Consider the following 21,886-nt stretch of genomic DNA (forward strand, 5'->3'; position numbering starts at 1 on the left):
CAACTGGATTCTTATCCACAAATGCATCGGGACTTCGTTCCACGTGAGGAGCGATCACCTCCGGCTTTGACAAGGCAAAAAGTGGAAAATAAAAATTGAAGCCAAAATCGGGTGTATATATCGGGTAGGTATACAGTTTCAAAGTCTGCAATGTCAAAATCCTTGGCAAGTAACAAGTTGTGCGCGTGGCTATGAGTGGACGCTACATGGGAAGTCGTCAGAATGTTTTAATCAACAAGGTGGGAGGGCGCACGGAATTGATCATATGCCAATATGCACGAACACTATGCGCCGGTCCAAGGGCATTATGATATTCTCGTTACAAGCCAACGACTGGACAGCTCGGTACAGCGCCCAGGCAGCTCGTCTGGAATTCATTGGACCGTCTTTGCATAAGTTTTTTGTAGAATGCCTCGACTAAGTGCTGCACGGTACTATCGGTGACCTTCCACATTGTCCCCACAACGCTGTCAACCCCGGCAAATTGCAGGCCAGCCACTAGGTGTATCACTTCGTCGGGCGTACGAAAGTCACCGACTGCGGTTTCACAGGTAGAAAGAAATGCAAATTCATGCCGAGACAGATCCGTCTGTGTGATGTCGAGGAGCGAAAGCGGCTGGTCGCGCATAAGAAAGGCTGACTTGAAGGGTTCGTCAAATCTATGTGTCCCGTGACACGCGAGATGGACCCAATTATTGTCTCGCAATGCACACAGTACTCTCGATTTCGTGGCATCAATGCTGGTAATCTTGGAGAAGGAAACAGTAAGGGGGATGGGGCAAAAGTCTCCGCACCAACTCCAGCTCAGGCTCCACAGCATCCATAGTGAATGAGGCACCGGCTGGGCAATCCTGACCAATGGCAACAAAGGGCACCGACAAGGACCTGTCATGACTTCCGCGAGCCTTGATCAGCGCGGTGAGCGATGGCGTATATGAAGAAATATACTGCTGCGAAAGGGACTTTCCCTTTGGCCTGTACTCGCCAGCAGCATGTAATGGCATGAAATTGAAGAGAGACGTTGGGCACCACCATATTCGGGAGTCTCGTCGTGCAATTTCGCCCCAGATTTTCGACCACCGGGCCGACCACGTCGTCCCACAACTCTCTCAACGCTTTTATCAGCGTTGTTTGGTTTCCTTTAGGACCGGCCTCTTTTTCAACTGCCCCTCGGAGTGCCGGTACCAATTTGACGAGTTTCAGCAAATTGGTGGAGTTGAACGCTAGTCAGAGGTTGCTTGTGTGGGACGATAATGGCGTGGCACGATGACATGCTTGCGACGAGCACAATGATAGGCCCATCGCGAGCTGCACCTTGAAAATCAGAGAATAAGGGGGGAAGGAGGACTCGGAAGCGAGAGAAGCCCTCGATCTCCCGGATCTCTTCTACAGCTCTATTCCAGTCCTCCACTAGACGTCTGTACCGGGTTTCCTCTGCTTCTACATCGACTCTTGGGTTTGCTTCTGGATAGCTCGCAGGAGGTTTATCGAGGAGGGAGCTGAGGTCTCTGAATCCTCTTCATCAGGGCCACTGCATGATTGCCATGAGTCTGGAGGCTGTCAAGGGGGGTGCGGAGTCGTGTCATCTGGGTCCAGATGATAGCCCTGCCTTGTTCCAACAACTCAACAGCGTCACACACATCACCACTATGAAGAGCACATGATGCAGCATCAACGGCAAGTGTACTTGGGAAGTCCTTCATGACATTGTGACGAGGTGATACTGAAGCTGTTGTAGAGATGTAAGCGTCCAGAAGTTGTATGGAAGTTGCATATGCCTCCTAGTTCAGTAGCATGTGAATTTTGAGAGGCATCACCAACCCAGAGCAGACTTGTTCGTAGGCGGGATAGCAAGCCTCCTGAGACAACAAGGCTATTCTACATCCTGTGTTCATAACATTTACCCTATACATACTAGTTGTGTGATGTAGTATCGGTTCATAGATTCATGTCCCGGATTACGTCCTGCCATTCATCAAGATGCTTCAACATCGTCATGCATTTATGTCTGATATCTCTCTCTGCATCCTCTCCCAAGACGAGATACAACGGCCACTCCCTCCCAGCTGCAACGCCCTCTCCCCGTACGACGTCTACGACGAGTTTCATCGCCTTCATGGGGTCTCCTGGTTGCTTGCCAGGGATAGCCTCATACCTCACAAGTGTCTCGGCTCGTGTTTCATCATAATCAGGTATAGGATTCGTCGATGTGTCAAATTTATTGCTGTATATATTTTCGGTGCGGAAGGCGCCAGGCTCGACGATCAGGACGCGTATGTTGAGTGGTGCGAGTTCCACGGCAAGTGTCTCGCCCATTACTAGGATTCTTCTGTTGATGGACGATGTAACGTGTATGGGTTCAACGCGACTTACCCTGCACGGCTGCCTTTGATGAAGCATAAGCACCTTCCGGTCGTAGCATTGGTCAGTTACGGAAGAGCTTAAAAGGCGCAACTCACCAAGTCCCTGAAACAGACGTTATTGAATCACTATTGACCATAGATAATGTTACTCACCATAACTTCAGGCCTCCAGGCGCTGCGACTCCCGATAATAACTACTGTACCACTCTTCCCTGCAGAGCTCAAAGCGTGTGCGACATGCAAACGCCTGAAAACTTACTTTCACGCATATATGGCAATGCTGCATTCGTGACGTCTAGCACACCCAAGACATTGGGGCGGAATTGTCTTATCATGATGTCCACCCTGAAATAGATAACATTTAGGCACGAAAAAAAAACATGTCTGTGTCCTACCCGCATTCCTCAAGGATTCCCAGCAGTCCAATACCTGCATTGTTTACCAATACATCAATCCTTCCCCACATCTTAGCCGCCTCATCTACCCGTTCCTTGATGACAGTCGTTCCGGAAGCCACATCAAGCTCTAGGAGGCGTAGGTTCGGAGATTGGGGGAAATCTTGTATCTTCTGCAGAGATCGAGCTGTTGCGACTACGCGATCACCGCGTTCTAGAACGATTGATACTAACCGGCGACCAAAGCCTGATGATGTGCCTAGGTGATTGATGTAAGCTACTGCTCTCTCTAGATTTGATATGCACCATAGGAAATGAGGATACTGACCTGTGATTAGCCATACTTTGGGGTCAGACATAAGTACTCTTTACAAATGAAGAGGCTCGGACTAGGAACAGAAAAAGAACTCAGTCTTGGATCAAAAGACTCGATTAGGGCTATGGATCATACCTAGGAACGAGAGTGGGACTAGGTATTATTATAGTCAGAAAAGGGTTGGTAGAAACAAGAGAGCTCACCTCAGTTTTGAATCAAGAGACTGATTGTTGGAAGGAAGAGGAATTAATACGGCAATTCAGACGGAGGTGTATGATCAAAAGATGCGATTGTGTACTAGTATGTGAAGGAAACGGACAGCGAGTACGTACGTACGAGACTTGTGACCTCGAGAAGCATTCCTGTAATATCTTTTGTAGTTCTATTTGTATGTCCTCTACAGATGATCAGTGCGAACCAATGGCTACTTCATCGTGTTCCTCGTTGAACGTCTCTCCAATATGGCATACTCCTTATGACCTTTCCAGGACCGCGCTACAGCATCTCCATGAGGTTTTCCCCATCCGTTAGGTTCTATTGACAGAACGTGTGCAAGGAGCTCCAGCCTGTATTAAGATAGCAGGCCATCCCACGCCTTCTTCTTGCGCATGCGTGGGGAAGGAAGAGGTGGGTTGTAGTTGCTTGCGATGTATTAGTGCAGTGTCATGTAGCGATAAGTCCAAGATGGTTATTCTAAGCGAGCCGAGGTACGAGGCAGCGTAGAATTTAGTCTATGTGTTAGTAAGCGATGTGGCGCAGCGCTCTTGCTCCCGCCGTCCACATCAGCGGTACCGCTTCGACTCGGCTTGCAGTATGCTCACGCCGCAAAGCCTCGTTTTTGTTTGCAGTCGTTGTCATGGACCGGCTTCGCTAGGCTACCAACTGCCGCTACACCGGTGAGCTCTGAGGGCTCTGATCCTTGTGTGCATCCGCATACAATGAAGACAAGCCCGGCGGGGAAGCTGGCCATGGGTAGAGAGCTACTAAATGCTCTCATACACTACTCATGCAGGAAGTTTGCGGCCGCAAACTCTCGTTGGGTATCTCAACCAGGCTGCCACCAGGGACAGCAGAGATACCTGATAAAGGGAAGGATGTGGATGCACGCAGCAATCATGCAGCCCACAGTAGCAACCACACATTTGCAGTACCCATCCTTCCCATGTTTGGCAACACGTCCAAACCTTTGGCCAATCACGCGCCACGGCCACCATGTGCCCTTTTCATTTTCTTACCTCATTACTCGGCAATCACATGCCATGATCGCTTGCATGATCCCGCCCGCCGCACCCTTAACAAATCACAGCTGAACTTACCAGCTCCTAAACTCTGGGTATTCAAGCTTCGCTGAACGCGTCGCTGGCTCCTAATACTTGGGAGTCACAGCTCACCTTGCTACCCAGTTCGGGTGCATGTTTTGGGCCGAAAAACCTTTACTAACCTTTGGCCGCACTGGTCACAAGTGCGCGCCGCCTTACTTCCCGCGTGACACTTAGCGCCGACACGCATAGATAGACCTGTGAAGAAAACACTGACTCAACGCCAGGAGGTAGCTGCTCGGGAAATGCCGAACATGAGGGGGGGTCCTTATTAGAGTAACCTTGCGGGGTGTTAAAATGGCGCCTGTTCAGACAGTACTAGTGGTCTGAGCATCAAATATTACTGCATCAAAAATACATTCTCTCAGATTGCAGAAAGTGATGACAGATGATAATCGAGCTAATCGAAATGATCGAGACTTGATCGAAACCCAACGTGTGCCCTAAACACCATCTTTCGGATCTCTTCTACGGCTCTATCCCAGTCCTCCACTAGACGTCTGTACCGGGATTCTTCTGCTTTTATATCGACTCTTGGGGTTGCTTCTGAATAGTTTGCAGGAGGTTTTTTGAGGAGGGAGCTGAGGTCTCTGAAATTCTTCATCAGGGTCACTGCATGATCACCGCGAGTCTGGAAGCTATCAAGAGGGGTGCGGAGTCGTGTCATCTGGGTCCAGATGATGGTCCTGCCTTGCTCCAACAATTCAACAGCGCGACAGACGTCACTACTACGAAGAGCACACGATGCAGCCTTAACGGCAAGTGTACTCGGGAAGTCCTTCATGATATCGCGACGACATGATATTGAAGCTGTCGTAGACATGTAAGCGTCAAGAAGTTGCATGGAAGTCACATAAGCCTCCAGTTGAGTACCGTGTCTCTGTTGATCAGCATGGCGAACCCAAAGTAGACTTGCTCGTAAGCGAGATAACAAGCCTGCAGAGGCAACATCTGCTGATACCTTGAAATGATGCATGGCAGCATTCAGACTATCGGTATCTGCGCCTACGTCGGCGTCGTATGAACGATGGAACGACAGATAGACCTTAGCTAGCAATTGATGGACGTGAAATTGACGAGGATCATGTTGAGTGAACAGAGTTAATGCACAATGCAGGTTTTCTCGTGACTCGTCGAGGTCTTCTCGATTGTGTTGGTGGTGAAAGTGGGTGGAGAGTCGAGTCGCAAGGTAATATAATAACGTTGACCGATCTGTGTGACCAACCGGGCACAAGGCCAACGCTTCCCTGTCAAGTGCGATAGCTTGATCTAAATCTTCGTCGTTGCCTCGGTGTTTAAAGCGGGAGGAGAGTCCATTCGCAAGGTTATTTAATGATGTGTACCGATCTATGTGACCGACCGCACGCAAGGCCAACGCTTCCCTCTGAAGTAAAATAGCCTCGTCCAAGTCTTCGTCGTTACCTCGGTGGTCAAAGCGGGAGGAAAGATGATTCGAGAGGCTGTTCAATGGCGCGCCGAGACGTGTGACCGACCGGGCGCAACGCCAGCGCTGTCCTATGAAGTGCGATAGCCTCATCCAAATCATCATCATTGCCTCGGTGGTCAAAGCGGATGGAGAGAAGAGTCGCAGAGTTATTTAATGGCATGGACCGATTTGTGTGACCGACGGGGCACAAGGCCAGCGCTTCCCTGTGAAGTGCGATAGCCTCATCCAAGTCTTCTTCGTCGCCTCGGTACTCAAAGCGGGAGGAGAGACGAATCGCGAGGTCGTTTAATGACATGGACCGATCTCGGGCACAAGGCTAGCGCTTGCCTGTGAAGCGCGATAGCCTCATCCGAGTCTTCGTCGTTGCCTCGGTGGCGAAAGCGGGAGGAGAGTTGGGTCGCGAGGTTGTTTAATGACACAGAACGAGATGTGTCACCGACCGGGCACAAGGCCAGCGCTTCCCGGAAAAGTGTGATAGATTGCTCCAAGTCTTCGTCGCTGCCTCGGTGGTGAAAGCGGGTGGAGAGTTGAGTCGCAAGGGTATTTAATGACGTGGACCGATCCGTCTGACCGGCCGGGCACAAGGCCAGCGCTTCCCTGTCAAGTACGATAGCCCGATCTAAGTCCTCGTCGTTGCCCCGTTGTTGAAAGCGGGAGGAGAGTTGTCTCGCAAGGTTGTTTAATGATGCGGACCGATCTGTGTGACCGACCGGGCGCAATGCAAGCGCTTCCCTGTAGAGTGCAATGGCCTCATCCAAGTCTTCGTCATGACCTCAGAGCTTAAAGCGGGAGGAGAGTCGAGCTGCGAGGTTGTGTAATGACCCAGGCCGATATGTGTGACCGACTGGGCGCAATGCAAGCGCTTCCCTGTAGAGTGTGATTGCCTCATCCAAGTCTTCGTCGTGGCCCTTGGGATCAAAGCGGGAGGAGAGTCGATTCGCAAGGTTATTTAATGACGTGGACCCACAAGGCCAACGCTTCCCTGAGAAATACGATAGCCTCATCCAAGTCTTCGTCGTTGCCCCGGTGCTGAAAGCGGGAGGATAGCCGAGTCGCAAAGTTACTTAATGACATGGACCAATCTATGTGACCGACCGGGCACAAATCCAACGCTTCCTTGTAAAGTGCGATAGCCTCAGGCCCTCATCCAAGTCCTCATCGTTGCCTCCGTGGTTAAAGCGGGAGGAGTGTTGATTCGCAAGGTTGTTTAATGACTTGGACCGTCCTGTGTGACCGACCGGGCACAAGGCCAACGCTTCCCTGCTAAGCGCAATGGCCTCATCCGAGTCTTCGTCGTTGCCTCGGTGGCGAAAGCGGGAGGAGAGTTGAATCGCGAGATTAGTTAATGACTAAAGAAAATTTACTGATGTTGGGGTAGCGCAACAATTACCAACTTTAGCATACCCCTAGGAACTTCCCACGGGAGGAGGGGAGGGTCTTAACGGCGTAAGGTGGCCTCATGTACATTATGTACATTTTTACCCGAGCGTGTTCCTCTTGCTCAATGCACCAGGTATCTGGCACTTCCGAATCGAGTGATCGAACGGCCGGCCAACGCTGTTCAACGTTCAGCGGCGGGTCAATTCCAGCTTTCCCAGTCGGAGCTTGAAATATGAAAGCCGACTCCCGGCAAAGCGAGCCGCCCACTCCGAATTCACGCGACAGCGGCCCTTCCTCCACAACATCCATTCGTCGACATGTTGATGCTTGCAAAGACCGCCCGCGCTAGCGCACTGCGTTCCTGTATGCGCTCATTTGCCTCGTCTGCAGCGAGATGCCAGGCAACTCCTATCGAGAAACCTGTGCTAAACAAGGAATTCAAAATCTATCGCTGGGTGAGTGCAGATTGTAATGTATCGAAATACGGGTGAGATGATAATGTGAGTATTATAGAACCCAGATGAACCTGCGACGAAACCCACTCTACAATCCTACGTTATTGATCTCAACCAAACTGGGCCCATGGTACGTTCGCACCCACATACTTCTCGTTCTAATGTTTGAACTCGCCCTGTCTTTTTTAACAGATTCTCGATGCGCTCATCAAAATCAAGAACGAAATCGACCCCACGCTTACCTTCCGTCGTTCATGCAGAGAGGGTATCTGTGGTTCTTGCGCGATGAATATCGACGGTCAAAATACCCTCGCCTGTCTCTGTCGCATAGACAGAAACCCGAGCAAAAACTCCAAGATTTATCCACTTCCTCACAGTATGTCCTCCCAGTGATATATCCCTATGAGTCCCCGTCGTATGACTTGCCTTTACAGTGTATATCGTGAAAGACCTGGTTCCCGACCTCACGCTATTTTACAAGCAATACAAGTCCATTAAGCCCTACCTCCAGAACGACAACTTACCCGAGCAGGGCGAGTTCTTGCAAACGCAGGAAGACCGCAAGAAGCTCGATGGTCTGTATGAGTGTATTCTATGTGCATGCTGCTCGACAAGTTGTCCATCGTACTGGTGGAATCAAGATGAATACTTGGGTCCTGCAACGCTGATGCAGGCGTACCGCTGGATTGCGGACTCTCGTGTGCGTTGATGTTCCTTCATCAGATACCTCGTGGGACCTCACCTCGTGTTTTGGTTACAGGATTCATACAGCTCCCAGAGAAAGGAGCAACTCCAGAACGAGATGAGCATGTACCGTTGCCACACAATCTTTAATTGTATGTTGCCTCAGTCACTTTGTGAGCGTCCCAAATATTCATCATTCCCTTTAGGCGCACGTACCTGCCCCAAGGGTCTTAACCCTGCAGAGGCCATTGCGAAGATCAAGCTTGAGCTGGCAGCCGAATAAAGCTCAACTACTAATAGCAAACATGCAGTGATGATCGCCCAATGTATAGAACTTTGGAATGACTCCAATAAAGTGCATTGGATCTATAAACTGTACGATTACATGATAGCACGCCTTTGGTCTTCTTTATCTTCTGCGATAGTCTCCTAAAGGACCCTAGTAATTTAGGCTAGCAAGATATGATCCCAGAGTGGTGACTACCATGCCTGCATCTTGAGCTGTCTGAGGAAAAGCGTATGTAACGACGAGGATAGCTTGTTTCGTTTGTGCTAGTACAGCACCGTCCGCCTGATGGCTGTGAGCATGCATCACAGAAAGACATCATGGAGACCCACATTTTTCTTGCCCTGAACCACAATAAGATCCGGATCATCTCCGTAGGTATCCGACGATAGGAAGAAGTATTTCTGGCCAGCGACACGGAAGCCAGAGGCCTGAACTGCAGCTTTGTTCGTGAACGCAGCAGTGATCGCCTTCTGCTCTTCTGGGGAGATCTATGCAAGATCTTGTCAGAGCTGCACAAACATTACTACTTTCAATAAGTTACCGTGATCCCTGAGGATTTAGCCCATATACCTCCAGCCTTTCCCAAGATCGCAGCCTGAGCTACTCTCTTTGTACCGACGAGGTTGGTGTCTACGTATGCTGTGGATGGATGAGACCAGCAGCTTACTTGGCGATGCAGCTCAGACTTACCTTGCCAGGACATATTATGAGGAACTGAAATCGATACAGCGGAAAAGATCGCGATTTAAAACTGAGAGACAAGAAAGAGTCTGGCGCAGTACGGAGATCGCCATGATATCGGCGTTGGAAAGCAGGCCGCATCAAAGTCCAGTCGGAACTTACCTAATAAGCAAGTGGACCACCGGGCCAATCCGCCCACGGACAACTTGCTATTACATAATAATCAAGCGCTCATCCAGGTTTTAGAGGCGTGTATTTTGTACTAGCACTATATATAAGTTACTAGCGAGTGGAACGCTGACTCGGGACCAGATACGGATCCACTTTCAGGTGACCCACAAGAAATGACCCACAAGGAATAGCACGGGTACAACCAAGACCATGGCGTGCGTGGCATATCTAGGGCTTACGACATAAGTAATGGATCTACCTCAGATATAGACCGTCTCGAAGTCAAACGAACATCTACATCACACCGGGGCTCCCTTGTGGTCATCCGCAGCTTTACCCACGACCGGCCATTCGGATTCGTACTCTCTGCGCAAAACTTGCGATATGGGAGAGTGTCACAAAATTTGATATCGTCCCAGAACATTTTGTGTAAGGTTTCTTTCCTTGATCCTGAAAACTTCTTGAGCTTATCCTTTCTGACAGCCTCAGCCACAGGCTTGTACGTGTTGAACACCTCGCCCCGATCTATAAGCTTCAATATCAATGACGTCAGACACGTAGATAAAACGAGCGGGCACACAACTGAACACAACGAGAATGCATCCCAAGACGCCTTTAATGGATATGAGCATCTGTTGACGGCGACTGGAGAATGAATTCAGCCAATTGGACTTGAACATTCAATTGACATCCCGCCATTGAGCTAAAGTTGTGCACGTCAAACTCCGGATTCAGATTCCTTTGGATGAACGTACCGTCTTTCCGAACAGGTTCGTCTACAAGACGCCTCTAAAGGTTACAGGGTCGCTTAGAGGTAATATGTCGATATCACGACCGGCTCGCTATGACATGTGAAATGGGAAGGAGAAACTAAATGAAGGGTTGACTGCTTTCCTTTGTCTGACACCTGCCTGCAGGGATTAAGGATCAATAGCGGGCAAGAATTGACCCGAATCAACGACAAGCAGAGAACCGCTGGTGCTGTGGTCAAAGCAAGAGTAAAGGGAAATGAGAAATCCATAACAAATGCGCTTGAGAAAATACATTTCCTGAAAGCTCTATATGGCGTATTCATTTCGTTGCACTTTTAGAGCCCCACGTACGAAATATCTCAAGAACCATATTTTGGACCACTGCTCCATGGGGATTCCAGGCTGATTCAATCGCCCATACTGATCATGTCAGCGAGTGAAGACATGAAAACGACGATGTCGATGAACTCGAGGGCGTCTTCAGAAAGAAATAATCGACACCACTCAACAGTCTCAACCCAATCGAGGCAAATCTCCTAGTCTGCAACTTCTTCGGGATGCAGAACTAAGCAGCATTATTGAAAAGCGACAAGAATTCGCAAGACAGTCCACATCATCCCCTTGGATAATTGGATGACAAGAGGATTATACAGCGCCTCACTGTGCGATAACTTTTCATGCAACATGCCATATGATACAAGCACTGAGTGCACGCGTTCTGCAGTGGGTGTTATAGTCAAGAGTGCATAAAGGTGTCCAATACGAGGCTATCACTTGGTAAAAGACCGGATTATTTTAGCGGAGATATGCAAAAAGAAGATAGATCCAATGAACGCCAACGAGAGAATGAGGACAACATATGGGTCTCTGATATGAAAACAAAAATCAGCTTAATTGAATGTTACGTCCTTGGTAACATGACACGTACACTCGTAGCCCTGGTGAGTCGTCAGTGTAAAGTTTCAGCATTGTCCCCGAAGAGCCGCCAGCTCCTGCTGCACGTGTTGAATTCGGTTTTACTTGCGTGTTTGCAGCCCTCCGCCTTTGACAAGTTTCAGTCAGAAATGTGTGCAATCTACAAACAGACTATGAGACATACCGGACCTGCGCACCTGGCGGTCTTGCAACGGTACCGACCTTGGGGCTAACGGCGTGGCTTGAGCTTTCTGAATCAGACTAAGCAAATAACAGGTTAGTCTCGAAATAATACGGCTAGGTTGCTCTTTACGCACCATGCTGTTGACGGTGAGCTTTGAAGACCGAAAGACACGTTGGTGGAGGAAATGAAGTATAAGTTCGTGGGAACATTCTTAAGGTCTTTCCTAATCCACCACTACTTCCGCTCCAGGGACCAGCGTCATTTGAGCGTCACTGACTTTTGTTCAATCTTCTGGCTGGCTTCTAACATGTCCCTGGTAAGTTTCAATCCTATGAGTATATGTAACGCACATAGACGGGACAATCACTCTAGATAAACGCCATCGTTTCCAGAGGATCCACAATCCTTGCTGAACACCAAGCTCCGGGACAGCGAGACTTCTCACATGGTGCATAATTTTCCGTTTCGTCATGCGCTTCTTGACATAGTGCATACATAGCTACGCAGACAATTCTTTCCAAGATTCCGCCAAACAATAGCAAGTTAACATATGTGTGGGAACAGTACCTGTTTCACTACATCTCCGAGGGAGGCTTCACTTTTCTGGTCATGGCAGATGACTCCGTAGGAAGGTGAGGTTTTTTGAAAGACATTCATCGACTTGTTTTGGTTAAAATTACCATAGGAAGATGCCATTCGCTTTTCTAGCGGACCTGCAGCGCAAAGTATGTTGTCACAGCGCAATTTACCTCCTTATCTAATTCACATCGCAAGTTTATCGAGCTCCCATCCTCATCATCTGCGGTATTAAGCTCTACCCCCGCATACGGACTTCAAGGCACCTTCTCTCCCACTATCGCCTCTCTTATGCACACGTACAACACTGCTCCTCCAACTGATGAAGTCGCCCGCGCTCAAGCGGAGCTAAATCAGGTCAAGGACATCATGGTCCAAAATGTCGAGCAGATACTCAGCCGTGGAGAGCGTATCGAGCTTCTCGTAGATAAGACTGACAACATGGCCACGCAGGCCACCGCATTTCGGCGCGGCGCCAGGACAGTGAGGCGGCAGATGTGGTGGAAGAATAGCAAGGTGCTGGCATTGTGCGTCTTAGTTGCGCTGCTGTTTTTGTATATCATTGTTGCTCAGTTCTGTGGGGCTGGCCTGCAGTGTGGCGCACAGTCTTGAGCATCCCTTAATGGTCCCCGGATTTTATTTATTTGTACTGCATAATATCCATATGTACTCCCTAGACTTATCGACACTCATATTGGCCTCGGACAATGTTCTTTTATTTACACACTCCAGACCCGACATATACAACAGTATCCCTTGCAAAAAGTGGTTTGCTGGCAAATTTTTACACGTCTAGAGACGGCGGAGATAAGATAAGACACAGGATCGGTACTAGACATTGTGAGTGGGGATCAAGACATTTTATTGTTTCAGGAAAAACTACATGAACGTCCGTAATGATTCTACTAACTGCATATGCGTGCACAATAAGTACAATACAAGTTTGGCATAACTCGAAACACGAACTGGAACTGGTGACAATACAACATGTACGCCTCGGTCAGTACAACATCATAAAATCACTATAAACACAAAAAAATATTAGCTACACACTGTTGACTGGAGGGGTCCGCTCGGACTCGCTCGTATAAATACTGCCTCGTGCATAGTCCACAAAAGGACCCATCAACAGCAATGGGGACTCGAAAAATCCAGAAGCGACAGTTGGTTAATAAAATCGAAGAAATCATAGGATTCGTCAGTCTGCTCCAGCGGTGACCGGGTTAGACAGCTTAGTCCTGCCTATACGTCGATCACGATGGTAGGCGTAAGCATCAGGTGGTACATTGGTGGCATCCTTGAAGTGTTGCCACTCTGATTCCCGCTCGCGATCACGCTCACGTTCCCGACCGCGTTCGCGCTCCAATCGTTCACGTTCCTGCTCTCGTTGCCTTTCCCTCTCCCGCCTCTCCTTCTCCTGTTGCATTGCAACACTGCTAGCATGGACCAGAGTCTTTGACACGACCGTAGCCGGGAATCCCTCTTCAGGACCAGGCATAGGAGTCACTGATTGACTTGCAGTGGAGTTTCTCCGCAATGGCGTATGTACACGTGTACTAGAACTCGTCGGCCTAGGGATCGTATTGGACGATGGCGGTGGTGGATATGGTGGAGGCATCGAGGACTCATCGCCATAAGATATCGGCATCTTGAGGGAGGATGATGTCATAGGGCTGTCAAGGATATCATAGAGCTGAGCGCGCAGACGTTCGCGATCCTTGTCCCGAAAGTCGTCGGCCGCCATGATCTGGCGCGGTGCGACCTGGTCTTTCACCTTTGGCTCGTACGTATCTCCTGCGCGCATCTCGTAATCTCTGCTACCGCCATCAAATGAATCTCGTGAATGAGCGTCTTTCAACCGAGGCCCATGCATGCGGTCCGAGGGGTAGCGGCGTGAAGGGGAGGAAGTGCGGCTGGACATATACAACGTGGACGGTTCCCGTGATGGTCTGCGAGATGGTGAATGAGTACCGCCGTGGGCCAAAGCGATTGATCGCTCGGTGGAGTGATGACGTGAAGTAGATCTATCACGACTCGACATGACAATGTCATCGCGAGGGCGAGATCGTGACAATCCAGACCAGTTATCTGGGTTGATCGTGGATGCAGACGAAGAGACGGAAGGGTCGATTAACTGACGAGATAATGAAGACCGAGGAATGGGAACAAGCTGAGACGTAGCATCACCCATTGTTTGATCATCGTCTGTGTCAGACCTCGATTCCGATTCCTTTTTGTTGCAGGTCTTCTTCAAGTCGTCGATCTCATCTTCATCCACCAGAGAGCGGAACGACTGGACTGCAGAAGGCCAAGTTCCGATCACCTGGGCGAGAGGAGATAAGTGGAATTCCTCCTCCTCGATGGCTTTCGCCTTTGCTTTGGCCTTCGCTCGTGCTTTGATGCTCAAAGGATCGTCCTCGATCAATTTCTCGGGATGCTTCGGCTCTGGCATTGCATGAAGATATCGGACCTCGACTGACCGTTGGAAGTCAGGTAACGGATTGAACGCAATTCTAGCGCGCATGAGCTCCTCCCGCAGAACCTTGTTCTCACGCATTGTAGCCTCCAACTGTGGCTGTCAGTAAAACGACACCCCCATGAAACAAAGTGATACTGACTTTGCTAAATGATACTGGTGAGTACTGGAAATAAATGGACCAGAATACGACAGGCTCACCTTCTCCAATACGTATTCAATTCATCATAGTGTTCCCTCAAACTTTTTTCTACAGCAAGAGCAGTATCTTTCTCATCCTGTCGAATACGTTGCAGCTCCTCGTACTTCACTTGCAAATTCACAATCTCTGCGGTAAGACGCGACCGTACTTCCTCAAGAGAAATTTTTGCCTCGCAAGTCCTTTCAACTTCGGCCACCTTCTCTCGTCTCATTTCGTCAAGAGCCATTTCCACCATCCGGGTTTTCTCCACCTCAGCCGCCTTGTCTTTTTTCAATTCCGCGACTTGACGTTGAGACTCGGCAAGGTTCCAAAGAAGTAGTGCGCTCACTCTCACAGGATTCTGCTGATTACGAAAAATCAGATGTGACTGGGACGTCCCAACATGACGGCATTATGAACGTACCTGGTCAGCTGACTGTGATTTGTAGTACGTTCGACATTTCTCGATTACACGGCGGAGTTCCGGAAGCTTAGCACCTTCTTTGACGACACGCGCGATATCATTCAGGAGCGAACGGGCTTCGTCATCAGGAGGTGGAGAAGATGATTCAGGGTTTTCAGGGACTTCTTCTATGGAAGCGGTCGTGATCATAGGTGACTGCATATCGATGTGAAGTTTGCGGACGTCCTGAGGAGAAAATCGAGTCCGACAAAGGGGACATATGTGGCGCAAAAGATGATCGAGACACCTTCGGATTGGCAAGTTCCGTGAAAACAACACACGATCGATGAAACGAATGCTTACTTTTCGCAGAATACATGCCCACAAGAGATCGAGTGTGGTGAATTCCCGCCATTCATGTAGCCTTCCATACAGACATCACAGGTCGAGGATTTGTTGAGTACCAACATGATTGGAGGACGATGGAGATTCCCTTGAGGATAGGATAAAGGAGCGAATGAAGCTTAAAGCAGCTTGATCGCCTACTCTAGCAAGGAGGTACCGCGCAGGAAGGAAGAAAGAAGGGACTTGTTAAGGACCCACTCGGGTATATGGGGGAAGGAAGGGATTTAAGCCAGTAAAGGCTTAAGGGCCAGACCTAACGTGCGTGGCGGGGTGGGTGGTGTAATGTTGTGCAAGAGGAGCGAACATTCATAACGTTGAAAAGATTATAAGAAGACACGAGGCAGCTAAGCGACGTGAGATAGAACTTCGGCACTTCCTTGAGGGCCCTAGACAAACCTAAGTGAAATGATCACATACTAAGTTGGCATGATCAATCACCTGGATGGAGCTTCCGATCTGAGTTCCAACGGCCACGATAAGAACATGACCCGAGTCTTACCTTTAATGAAGCTTAGCAGGAAACGCTGAAGGAAATCAGAGCCACTCGCCGGGATCAAGAGTTTGCACCGAATTGGCTGAATTAGATTCCGGGAGAACTACGCGTGGATAAAGCACCCCCCCTTTACCGCACATTCAATTTCGGCTGCCTGGCATGGAGAAGGGGTGCCTATGAACAATCAGTTCGTTCGGCAGCACTGATCTTATGGAACCGGCCCGACACGGATAGTCGACGGTCCTCGTGGTTTCAGCGTTGCATAATAATAAGTCGCTGGTCAAACGTTGCGTCAAGAACGTACAGCTCAACGTATTTTGCCCGAGTTGTTTTGTTATATGTGTGCCTTCCCTCGTGATTTGTAGCACTGATTGCCACTGAACAAAAATTTCACCCTTGTCCGTCGTGGACTGAGCGCTGACTCAGCAGGTGGTGGTGTCAACTTCATCCCAGGCTTGTACAGCAATACCGAAATTGAACTTAGCTCTTGAACGTATCTTGCAAGGCTAGTTCTGGCTTTGGACACACTCTTGTTCTTCTGGATTACCGCTACGTTCCGTTCCTTCTGGAATACCGCTACATTCCTTCTGGATTACCGTGAAATTTGAATCATATGATTCGTAACAGGGAGTCACCGATGTATGGCTGTAACATCTCACATCCGACAATCTCAAATCATTCTGGAGCGTAAGTTTCCGTCATCAATTCGGTAGTGTCGCTCGAGGTCAAGGGTGATATACCGAGGTGCTCGATGGCGACATAGTGTTACGATGTTGAAGCAACATAGGCGTCTGCCAATTTTCAAAGGGCGCTCGATTCTGACCATGTATTTATACTGTCCACAGGTCTTCTGGCAAAGATATACTGGATTTATACTCCATTTGCCTCGAGGCAGCTATATCATACAATCTGAGAGGTAATTCAGAGGAGAAGGATACCTCGCTGACGCGCACCACTGCCCTTGATATCATCCATGATGCATCATGCTCCATTGCACCCTCTGGAGATCCCCTTGATTCTGAAACGAACCGTTACCTTGGGTTGTCACCTCTGAAATGACTGTGCCCTTCGCCACCTTGACCATGTCACCGGTCCCAATTTGTCCTATGGGTATGGTTTGTCTCTGGTGCATCCTTCATTTGGACATTCGATCTATCGGTATCGGCTCCTTTTTCTGCGCTTGATGCTCTTTGTCCGCTTTGGCAGGCGGACAGGCCACCATTCTATCTTCTTTTCACTCTCCATATCTGCAGTTATAACCTCATAGAATCATTTCTGAAGTAGTACAGCAACTTGCACGGTTCAACTCTACATTCATACCTCTCCTAAGTACGTGCCGAACTCCTGGACTATCTGCAACCCTGACTTAATGCTTCGTTCTTAAGATGGTAAGAATGCTTCGGAGTCAACAATACCCCTGCATCATACTTCGGGAGTATATCGATCTGCACTATCGATAGGCACATCTCCCATCGCGGTCATCTGGGTGCAATTGTCCGTTTTTTTCCAGTGCTTTATCTCCTTTGTTCTCAGCTTAACTTAAGCGCTTTGCTTATTCTCGACTCGGATCAGCCCCAGATCTCTAGTACTCCATGTCCAACTCCAGAATGATTCCAAGCATCCGAATCGCGCGCACTGCGATGACCTCGGAGCCCGGTACGGGTGTCGTTCAACACCGATGGATGTAGATGGCGAGTCGATTGCACCAAGTGGATACCTCTGGAGTCTGGACGCAGATGCGGCTGTACTGCTGTTCCGATATAGCATCTGTTAATTTCAATTATCTTCGAGATCAAAGTCAGTACAGCCCCAGATAGGGAACTATAATGGGAGGTGTGCTATCTCATTAATATTACTGTTAAATGACTGGGGAAGTTTCCGTGATTCGGAGCAGGCGTACGTACAGTATTGGCTATCCAGCTCCTGAGGCATAATCAGCGTCTTCAGCTGCGCACTACACACGTGTGAGGCTGCCTCGTGCCTCTGCCAGTTGAACAAACAATGAACACATTGCCGCTGTTTATCAGAGATCCGCGCCACCAAACGCAAAACATAGTATCAAGCGCTATATATAAAAAGTTCGACGATCAAACCCGCAACTCCGCATTCCACCGTCACTTTCTGATGAAATCAACGGCAACACCGTAATGCTGTTGATAACAGGCAGTAGTAGAACATTTAGCATGCATGCGTGCTAATGATATGTCAGGTCTTGGTTCGCGTGGGGAAAATAAACTTGGATGGTTAGCAGCCCATCTGTAGCTTCAAGTTGCGCTGCACTCATCGCATCTTTAGCCATGCACATCACACGCGCTGGAAGCCTCGCGCTTCCACCACATAGTCAAATATTAACATCACCATTTCAGTTTATCCGCAGCCTAAAGTACTGAGGACTATTAGAAAGGAATGGAAGGAGCGCTATCTCAGCAATTAATATTAACCGTGTCGTCTATAGAAGGTTCCATATTTGCAGGCACACCAGGGCGCAGTCTAGAGTCTATGTCAGGGGTGCCGGTGATCACCGTCTTGTGCTGCACTGTAACACTAGTACTACACACGCATCGCGAGAGCCTCGTGCCCACCAAGTGATCATTGCTTGGCCATCGCCGCTGCAGCGCATGCTTGTCTTATGTACATGTCAATAGTCACTTGATCCACCCCACAGCTGTGCGCGCAAACCTAATATAAGTTCAAAGGTGGATCGTTGATCTCAAACCCCAGTATCATAGCACCGATTCCATCAAAGCCGAATTCGACCCGCTCATCATCTAATGGAGCCAACGGGCAATGCAGATTGCGGCAGTTGAATGTCAGTTACAATAAATCACGACGTACGCTAAATGACAGAAACATTTAATAATACAAACAACAGGAGCAAAGGAGATAGAATGGCCCAACAACGAATGGATGACAGGTAGCAACAACCCAGTGTCTCTCTTATGTAAAATGAGTGCGGTGAGAAGAAAAACTCGGCGACAAAAAACAAACGGGGAAAAGAAGGAATAATCCAGATTCCAGATAAAAAGAACCATACGTATAGCATCAGAAGCACCAGTCATGTGCGATTGGCCCACATATGCGCGATATTAGGCCCGCCAACGACTGGGGTAGGGGCGACAATCTGTGGGCCATCGACATTTCCTGTATTTGAAAAAGGACCATGCCCCCCACTTGTGAAAGAACCACTTCCGGTGTTTGTGGACGGTCCATGCCCGGTACTTGTAAAAGAACCATCCCCAACGCCTGTGAAAGGACGCGTGGCATGATCGTGCACCGAAAGCGAAGCATCAAAATGGAGCGATAGCGCATTGGTATTCGTATATGAAGAACTGCCACTAGGAACGCGCGTTGTCGTCCCTTCTTCGTATCCCCTCGGTTGTGATGTGTGTCGACGATAATAAGCGCGTTGGTTGCGAGAGGATTGGGTACGAGAGAGACGGTTTGGAGGGTGTGAGGTGTGATTTGTAGGGTGAGATGTGTGATTTGGTGTATGTGAAGTAGGACTGGGTGGATAAGAAGTACGACTCGCAGCATACGAAGACTGCGCACGATACCTCCACTCCTCATCACGCACCACATAATCTGCATCCCCTCCATCTTCAAGAATAAGACCCAATGCATCCGGTCCAGCGTTAGGCATTGGTATAACAGGTGCCACCCTGACATCTTCTCCATCTTCATCTATGTTATCTTCGTCTGACTCTAGGTGACCTATTATAGACTCGCCAGCAATGCTCCCCTGCCCACGCACGCCCCCATTGTGCAGCCCCAAAAGGCCGAGATGATCCATGCTGCCTTCCCGTGAGGTGGATACGGTTCCCCATGTGGTGACGCTTCTTGGGCTTTCTGCGTCGAGTGTCGGATCTAAGGGAGGGATAAGTGGTCGGGGTCTGGGCATGCGGATTTGCGAGTTGGTAGGACGGGACGGTGCGCCGTCATTGAGACGGGCAGAGCCTGCTGCGCTGTCATTCAAACGTACAGATCCTGCTGCTACATTCCCATTCAACGTCGACAACCCAACATCGATACCAAGGACCTGGCCAACACTCTGCACCGCCGCTCGACGTCCTACACCAATATCAAGTAGTAACGTACCAAGCAAAGGCACATCCGAAAGACCTCTGGGAACATTCTCCACTCGGGTCGCCTGACCAACGTTCTGCACCGTCGCTCGACGTCGCATACCATTCTCAGGTGACGGTGAACCAAGCGAAGGTATATTCAGATAACCTCTAGAAACATTATCCACTCGAGTCGCATCAGTCACAGCCCGTCTGGGAGCGGGTCGTGCTCGAGGCACAGGCGTCTGATGATCTTCTCCCGATGAGCCGACCAAGCCCAGAACATCCATAACTTGTTCTGGTGATTGCGTCTCTAACAACGGAAAGGCCCTTTCGTTGCCACCAGTCGACACGTACGGAGCATTGACCAGCTGATAGCCTGATTCGTATCCTGAACCATAGCCTGAGACGTAAGCTGCGGCAGAGGCTAGCCGCGTGGACAGATCATTCGCTACATCTGTGTCGATATTAATACTGCTCTTCTCTTTGCGTCTTAGCTCTCTCTCATCGTCAGATCGCCGATCCTCGACGACGAGGGGACGCGCTGCCCAGGTTGGAGAAGGATTGACACGGACAGCACTAGGAGGGATGTGTACTCCACGGGTCGTGATGTTTATTTTCGACTGAGACTCAGGTGCGCGGCTGTGTATGGATGATGCACGGGGTCGTCGCGTGTCGTCTGTCCAGTGTTCTTCTACCCGAGGAGCCTCGGGAGGTCTGGTATTGGATATAGGTGGGGGCTTGGGGGGATGAGAAACTGGATTGTAAGACGAGCTTGTCCCCTTAGATCCTGAGGCGTGTGCTTCGCCATTAACACGGGTAGCGTTATCCCGCGGAGGTGGTGCAGGGTATGGAACGGCGCCACCTAGGAGAGAATCGAAACCTCCACTGGGCCTTGCAAAGGTCGGGAATCGATCCATCGGCAAAGGCTCTGGAGGTGGGGGGAGGGGATTGCTGGTGTTGCGATATCGGGATTGTGTATTTCTAAGGTTTTCCAGCTCAGCATGTAATTGGGACAGCTACGATGATGAGGTAAGTCCAATGTAAATACCGATGAACTGAATGATCACCTCTCTGCATAGAGAAGTTATTTAGAAAGTATTCGTTACCTTAATATTGGTGACTCACAGAGCATGTTCGTTCTCTATTTCTTGAATCCTGGAAAGTAGACTTTCTTCCACTGCGCGAGATGTTTTGGAGTCATGGTCTGCGTTTCGCTTGTTATTCCGAAGTTGGCTTCGGAGGCGACGATATTCTGCTTTTTCACGCTCGCTCTGATCTTGAAGAGCTTTGTATCGCTGAAGGGAAGACACGGCAGCCCGAAGAGCCATGTGCTAAAAATGCCGCATGTGAGAAATTATAAAGAAGTTGCATTGGCAACGAGGACCGGTATACATCGCCTTTGCAATGATGAAAAAACTTACAGAATTGGGGTCATCTGGTTGAGACTGAAGCCATTCCTGCACTTCGGTGACTACTTCGACAACATCTGCCTCTGGTGTGTCTTCACCTGAGACTAGAGCTATGCGCTGGAGGAGGAGACTGGCATGAGCATCGATAGCATCCTGTGCAGCATTATCTAGTTCGGGTGGATTCGCAAGGTGAAGTTTCTTGACACGACCTGACTCGAAAGGTTTTCGGCAAAGTGGACATGCACTTGGTGATAAGGAGCGAAGGCACCTGGGATTGAAGAGTCGGATATGAGAGGAGAGACATGAATATTGGTGGCCGCAAGCTGGCCGGGAGTATGAACGCACGTGAGACAGAAGATGTGACCACAAGCAATCGCATGCGGAGAGTTAGCGGGTTCTGAAGAAATAGAGTAGGGATCGAGGCAGACATCACAACAACTTGCAGGATGAACGACAAGCATACCTAGTTCATAACAAAAGTTGCCTAGCACATGTCTAGGTGTCAACGTGCAATAACACTGCTAGTAT

General features: G+C 49.3%; 11 protein-coding genes across 11 annotated transcripts; 2 read left to right on the forward strand and 9 right to left on the reverse strand.

Annotated features, from left to right (window-relative positions):
* Nucleotides 1-256: 256 nt before the first annotated feature.
* Nucleotides 257-589, reverse strand: EDB93DRAFT_1138204 (uncharacterized protein; the record flags this gene model as incomplete). The annotated part of the gene is made up of 2 exons (XM_041449218.1): nucleotides 257-417; nucleotides 446-589. Coding segments are annotated over 2 exons (300 nt in total), but the record flags the coding sequence as incomplete, so codon positions are not given.
* Nucleotides 590-906: 317 nt separating this feature from the next.
* EDB93DRAFT_1138211 (uncharacterized protein) lies at nucleotides 907-1,113 on the reverse strand (the record flags this gene model as incomplete). The annotated part of the gene is made up of 1 exon (XM_041449219.1): nucleotides 907-1,113. A coding segment is annotated over one exon (187 nt), but the record flags the coding sequence as incomplete, so codon positions are not given.
* Nucleotides 1,114-1,370: 257 nt separating this feature from the next.
* Nucleotides 1,371-1,839, reverse strand: EDB93DRAFT_1138212 (uncharacterized protein). Its single transcript, XM_041449220.1, has one exon. The coding sequence runs from the start codon at nucleotides 1,701-1,703 to the stop codon at nucleotides 1,485-1,487; it is 219 nt and encodes a 72-aa protein (XP_041308848.1). The 5' UTR covers nucleotides 1,704-1,839; the 3' UTR covers nucleotides 1,371-1,484.
* EDB93DRAFT_262925 (uncharacterized protein) lies at nucleotides 1,821-3,202 on the reverse strand. The gene is made up of 7 exons (XM_041455889.1): nucleotides 3,087-3,202; nucleotides 2,759-3,017; nucleotides 2,623-2,708; nucleotides 2,517-2,575; nucleotides 2,460-2,466; nucleotides 2,374-2,406; nucleotides 1,821-2,318 (listed from the first exon to the last, which is right to left on the reverse strand). The coding sequence occupies exons 1-7, from the start codon at nucleotides 3,115-3,117 to the stop codon at nucleotides 1,939-1,941; spliced, it is 855 nt and encodes a 284-aa protein (XP_041308849.1). The 5' UTR covers nucleotides 3,118-3,202; the 3' UTR covers nucleotides 1,821-1,938.
* A 1,554-nt stretch (nucleotides 3,203-4,756) lies between these two features.
* Nucleotides 4,757-7,307, reverse strand: EDB93DRAFT_1327639 (uncharacterized protein; the record flags this gene model as incomplete). The annotated part of the gene is made up of 6 exons (XM_041455093.1): nucleotides 4,757-5,815; nucleotides 5,883-6,090; nucleotides 6,140-6,612; nucleotides 6,682-6,869; nucleotides 6,936-7,189; nucleotides 7,245-7,307. The coding sequence occupies 6 exons, from the start codon at nucleotides 7,305-7,307 to the stop codon at nucleotides 4,794-4,796; spliced, it is 2,208 nt and encodes a 735-aa protein (XP_041308850.1). The 3' UTR covers nucleotides 4,757-4,793.
* A 236-nt stretch (nucleotides 7,308-7,543) lies between these two features.
* EDB93DRAFT_1083199 (iron-sulphar subunit protein of succinate dehydrogenase) lies at nucleotides 7,544-8,642 on the forward strand (the record flags this gene model as incomplete). The annotated part of the gene is made up of 6 exons (XM_041445748.1): nucleotides 7,544-7,675; nucleotides 7,734-7,805; nucleotides 7,868-8,051; nucleotides 8,110-8,375; nucleotides 8,436-8,511; nucleotides 8,566-8,642. The coding sequence occupies 6 exons, from the start codon at nucleotides 7,544-7,546 to the stop codon at nucleotides 8,640-8,642; spliced, it is 807 nt and encodes a 268-aa protein (XP_041308851.1).
* A 156-nt stretch (nucleotides 8,643-8,798) lies between these two features.
* On the reverse strand, nucleotides 8,799-9,351 carry EDB93DRAFT_1239982 (profilin; the record flags this gene model as incomplete). The annotated part of the gene is made up of 4 exons (XM_041451700.1): nucleotides 8,799-8,930; nucleotides 8,978-9,136; nucleotides 9,190-9,287; nucleotides 9,339-9,351. The coding sequence occupies 4 exons, from the start codon at nucleotides 9,349-9,351 to the stop codon at nucleotides 8,799-8,801; spliced, it is 402 nt and encodes a 133-aa protein (XP_041308852.1).
* A 1,389-nt stretch (nucleotides 9,352-10,740) lies between these two features.
* EDB93DRAFT_1224673 (Pre protein translocase Sec Sec61-beta subunit) lies at nucleotides 10,741-11,552 on the reverse strand. The gene is made up of 4 exons (XM_041451195.1): nucleotides 11,485-11,552; nucleotides 11,352-11,428; nucleotides 11,181-11,294; nucleotides 10,741-11,119 (listed from the first exon to the last, which is right to left on the reverse strand). Exons 1-4 carry the CDS (start codon nucleotides 11,485-11,487, stop codon nucleotides 11,023-11,025), a joined length of 291 nt encoding a protein of 96 aa, XP_041308853.1. The 5' UTR covers nucleotides 11,488-11,552; the 3' UTR covers nucleotides 10,741-11,022.
* Nucleotides 11,553-12,711, forward strand: EDB93DRAFT_1138244 (VAMP synaptobrevin-like protein). Its single transcript, XM_041449221.1, has 5 exons — nucleotides 11,553-11,667; nucleotides 11,724-11,799; nucleotides 11,851-11,983; nucleotides 12,037-12,076; nucleotides 12,126-12,711. Exons 1-5 carry the CDS (start codon nucleotides 11,659-11,661, stop codon nucleotides 12,537-12,539), a joined length of 672 nt encoding a protein of 223 aa, XP_041308854.1. The 5' UTR covers nucleotides 11,553-11,658; the 3' UTR covers nucleotides 12,540-12,711.
* Nucleotides 12,712-12,738: 27 nt separating this feature from the next.
* EDB93DRAFT_263220 (uncharacterized protein) lies at nucleotides 12,739-15,551 on the reverse strand. The gene is made up of 6 exons (XM_041455890.1): nucleotides 15,351-15,551; nucleotides 15,009-15,294; nucleotides 14,605-14,945; nucleotides 14,546-14,549; nucleotides 12,981-14,496; nucleotides 12,739-12,898 (listed from the first exon to the last, which is right to left on the reverse strand). The coding sequence occupies exons 1-5, from the start codon at nucleotides 15,455-15,457 to the stop codon at nucleotides 13,126-13,128; spliced, it is 2,109 nt and encodes a 702-aa protein (XP_041308855.1). The 5' UTR covers nucleotides 15,458-15,551; the 3' UTR covers nucleotides 12,739-12,898; nucleotides 12,981-13,125.
* Nucleotides 15,552-18,940: 3,389 nt separating this feature from the next.
* Nucleotides 18,941-21,819, reverse strand: EDB93DRAFT_1273951 (uncharacterized protein; the record flags this gene model as incomplete). Its single annotated transcript, XM_041454372.1, has 5 exons — nucleotides 18,941-20,930; nucleotides 20,970-21,020; nucleotides 21,075-21,280; nucleotides 21,371-21,626; nucleotides 21,704-21,819. 5 exons carry the CDS (start codon nucleotides 21,817-21,819, stop codon nucleotides 18,941-18,943), a joined length of 2,619 nt encoding a protein of 872 aa, XP_041308856.1.
* Between the last annotated feature and the right edge of the window lie 67 nt (nucleotides 21,820-21,886).

The sequence above is a fragment of the Suillus bovinus genome, assembly GCF_016758785.1.
Source record: "Suillus bovinus strain UH-Sbo-P2 chromosome Unknown EDB93scaffold_19, whole genome shotgun sequence".
Lineage (NCBI taxonomy): Eukaryota > Fungi > Basidiomycota > Agaricomycetes > Boletales > Suillaceae > Suillus > Suillus bovinus.

Coding starts and splice junctions, on each gene's coding strand:
- EDB93DRAFT_1138212 (XM_041449220.1), bottom strand. CDS start 1,703: ATGAAGGACTTCCCAAGTACACTTGCCGTTGATGCTGCATCATGTGCT.
- EDB93DRAFT_262925 (XM_041455889.1), bottom strand. CDS start 3,117: ATGTCTGACCCCAAAGTATGGCTAATCACAG. Junction 3,018..3,086: donor CAAAGTATGGCTAATCACAG/GTCAGTATCCTC, acceptor TCAATCACCTAG/GCACATCATCAGGCTTTGGT. Junction 2,576..2,622: donor ATTGCCATATATGCGTGAAA/GTAAGTTTTCAG, acceptor TGAGCTCTGCAG/GGAAGAGTGGTACAGTAGTT.
- EDB93DRAFT_1224673 (XM_041451195.1), bottom strand. Junction 11,295..11,351: donor CCGCCAGGTGCGCAGGTCCG/GTATGTCTCATA, acceptor AACTTGTCAAAG/GCGGAGGGCTGCAAACACGC. Junction 11,120..11,180: donor GACTCACCAGGGCTACGAGT/GTACGTGTCATG, acceptor TTTTCATATCAG/AGACCCATATGTTGTCCTCA.
- EDB93DRAFT_1138244 (XM_041449221.1), top strand. Junction 11,984..12,036: donor GCAGATGACTCCGTAGGAAG/GTGAGGTTTTTT, acceptor AAATTACCATAG/GAAGATGCCATTCGCTTTTC. Junction 12,077..12,125: donor TAGCGGACCTGCAGCGCAAA/GTATGTTGTCAC, acceptor TCACATCGCAAG/TTTATCGAGCTCCCATCCTC.
- EDB93DRAFT_263220 (XM_041455890.1), bottom strand. CDS start 15,457: ATGTTGGTACTCAACAAATCCTCGACCTGTGATGTCTGTATGGAAGGC. Junction 15,295..15,350: donor GGGCATGTATTCTGCGAAAA/GTAAGCATTCGT, acceptor GCCAATCCGAAG/GTGTCTCGATCATCTTTTGC. Junction 14,946..15,008: donor AATCACAGTCAGCTGACCAG/GTACGTTCATAA, acceptor CGTAATCAGCAG/AATCCTGTGAGAGTGAGCGC.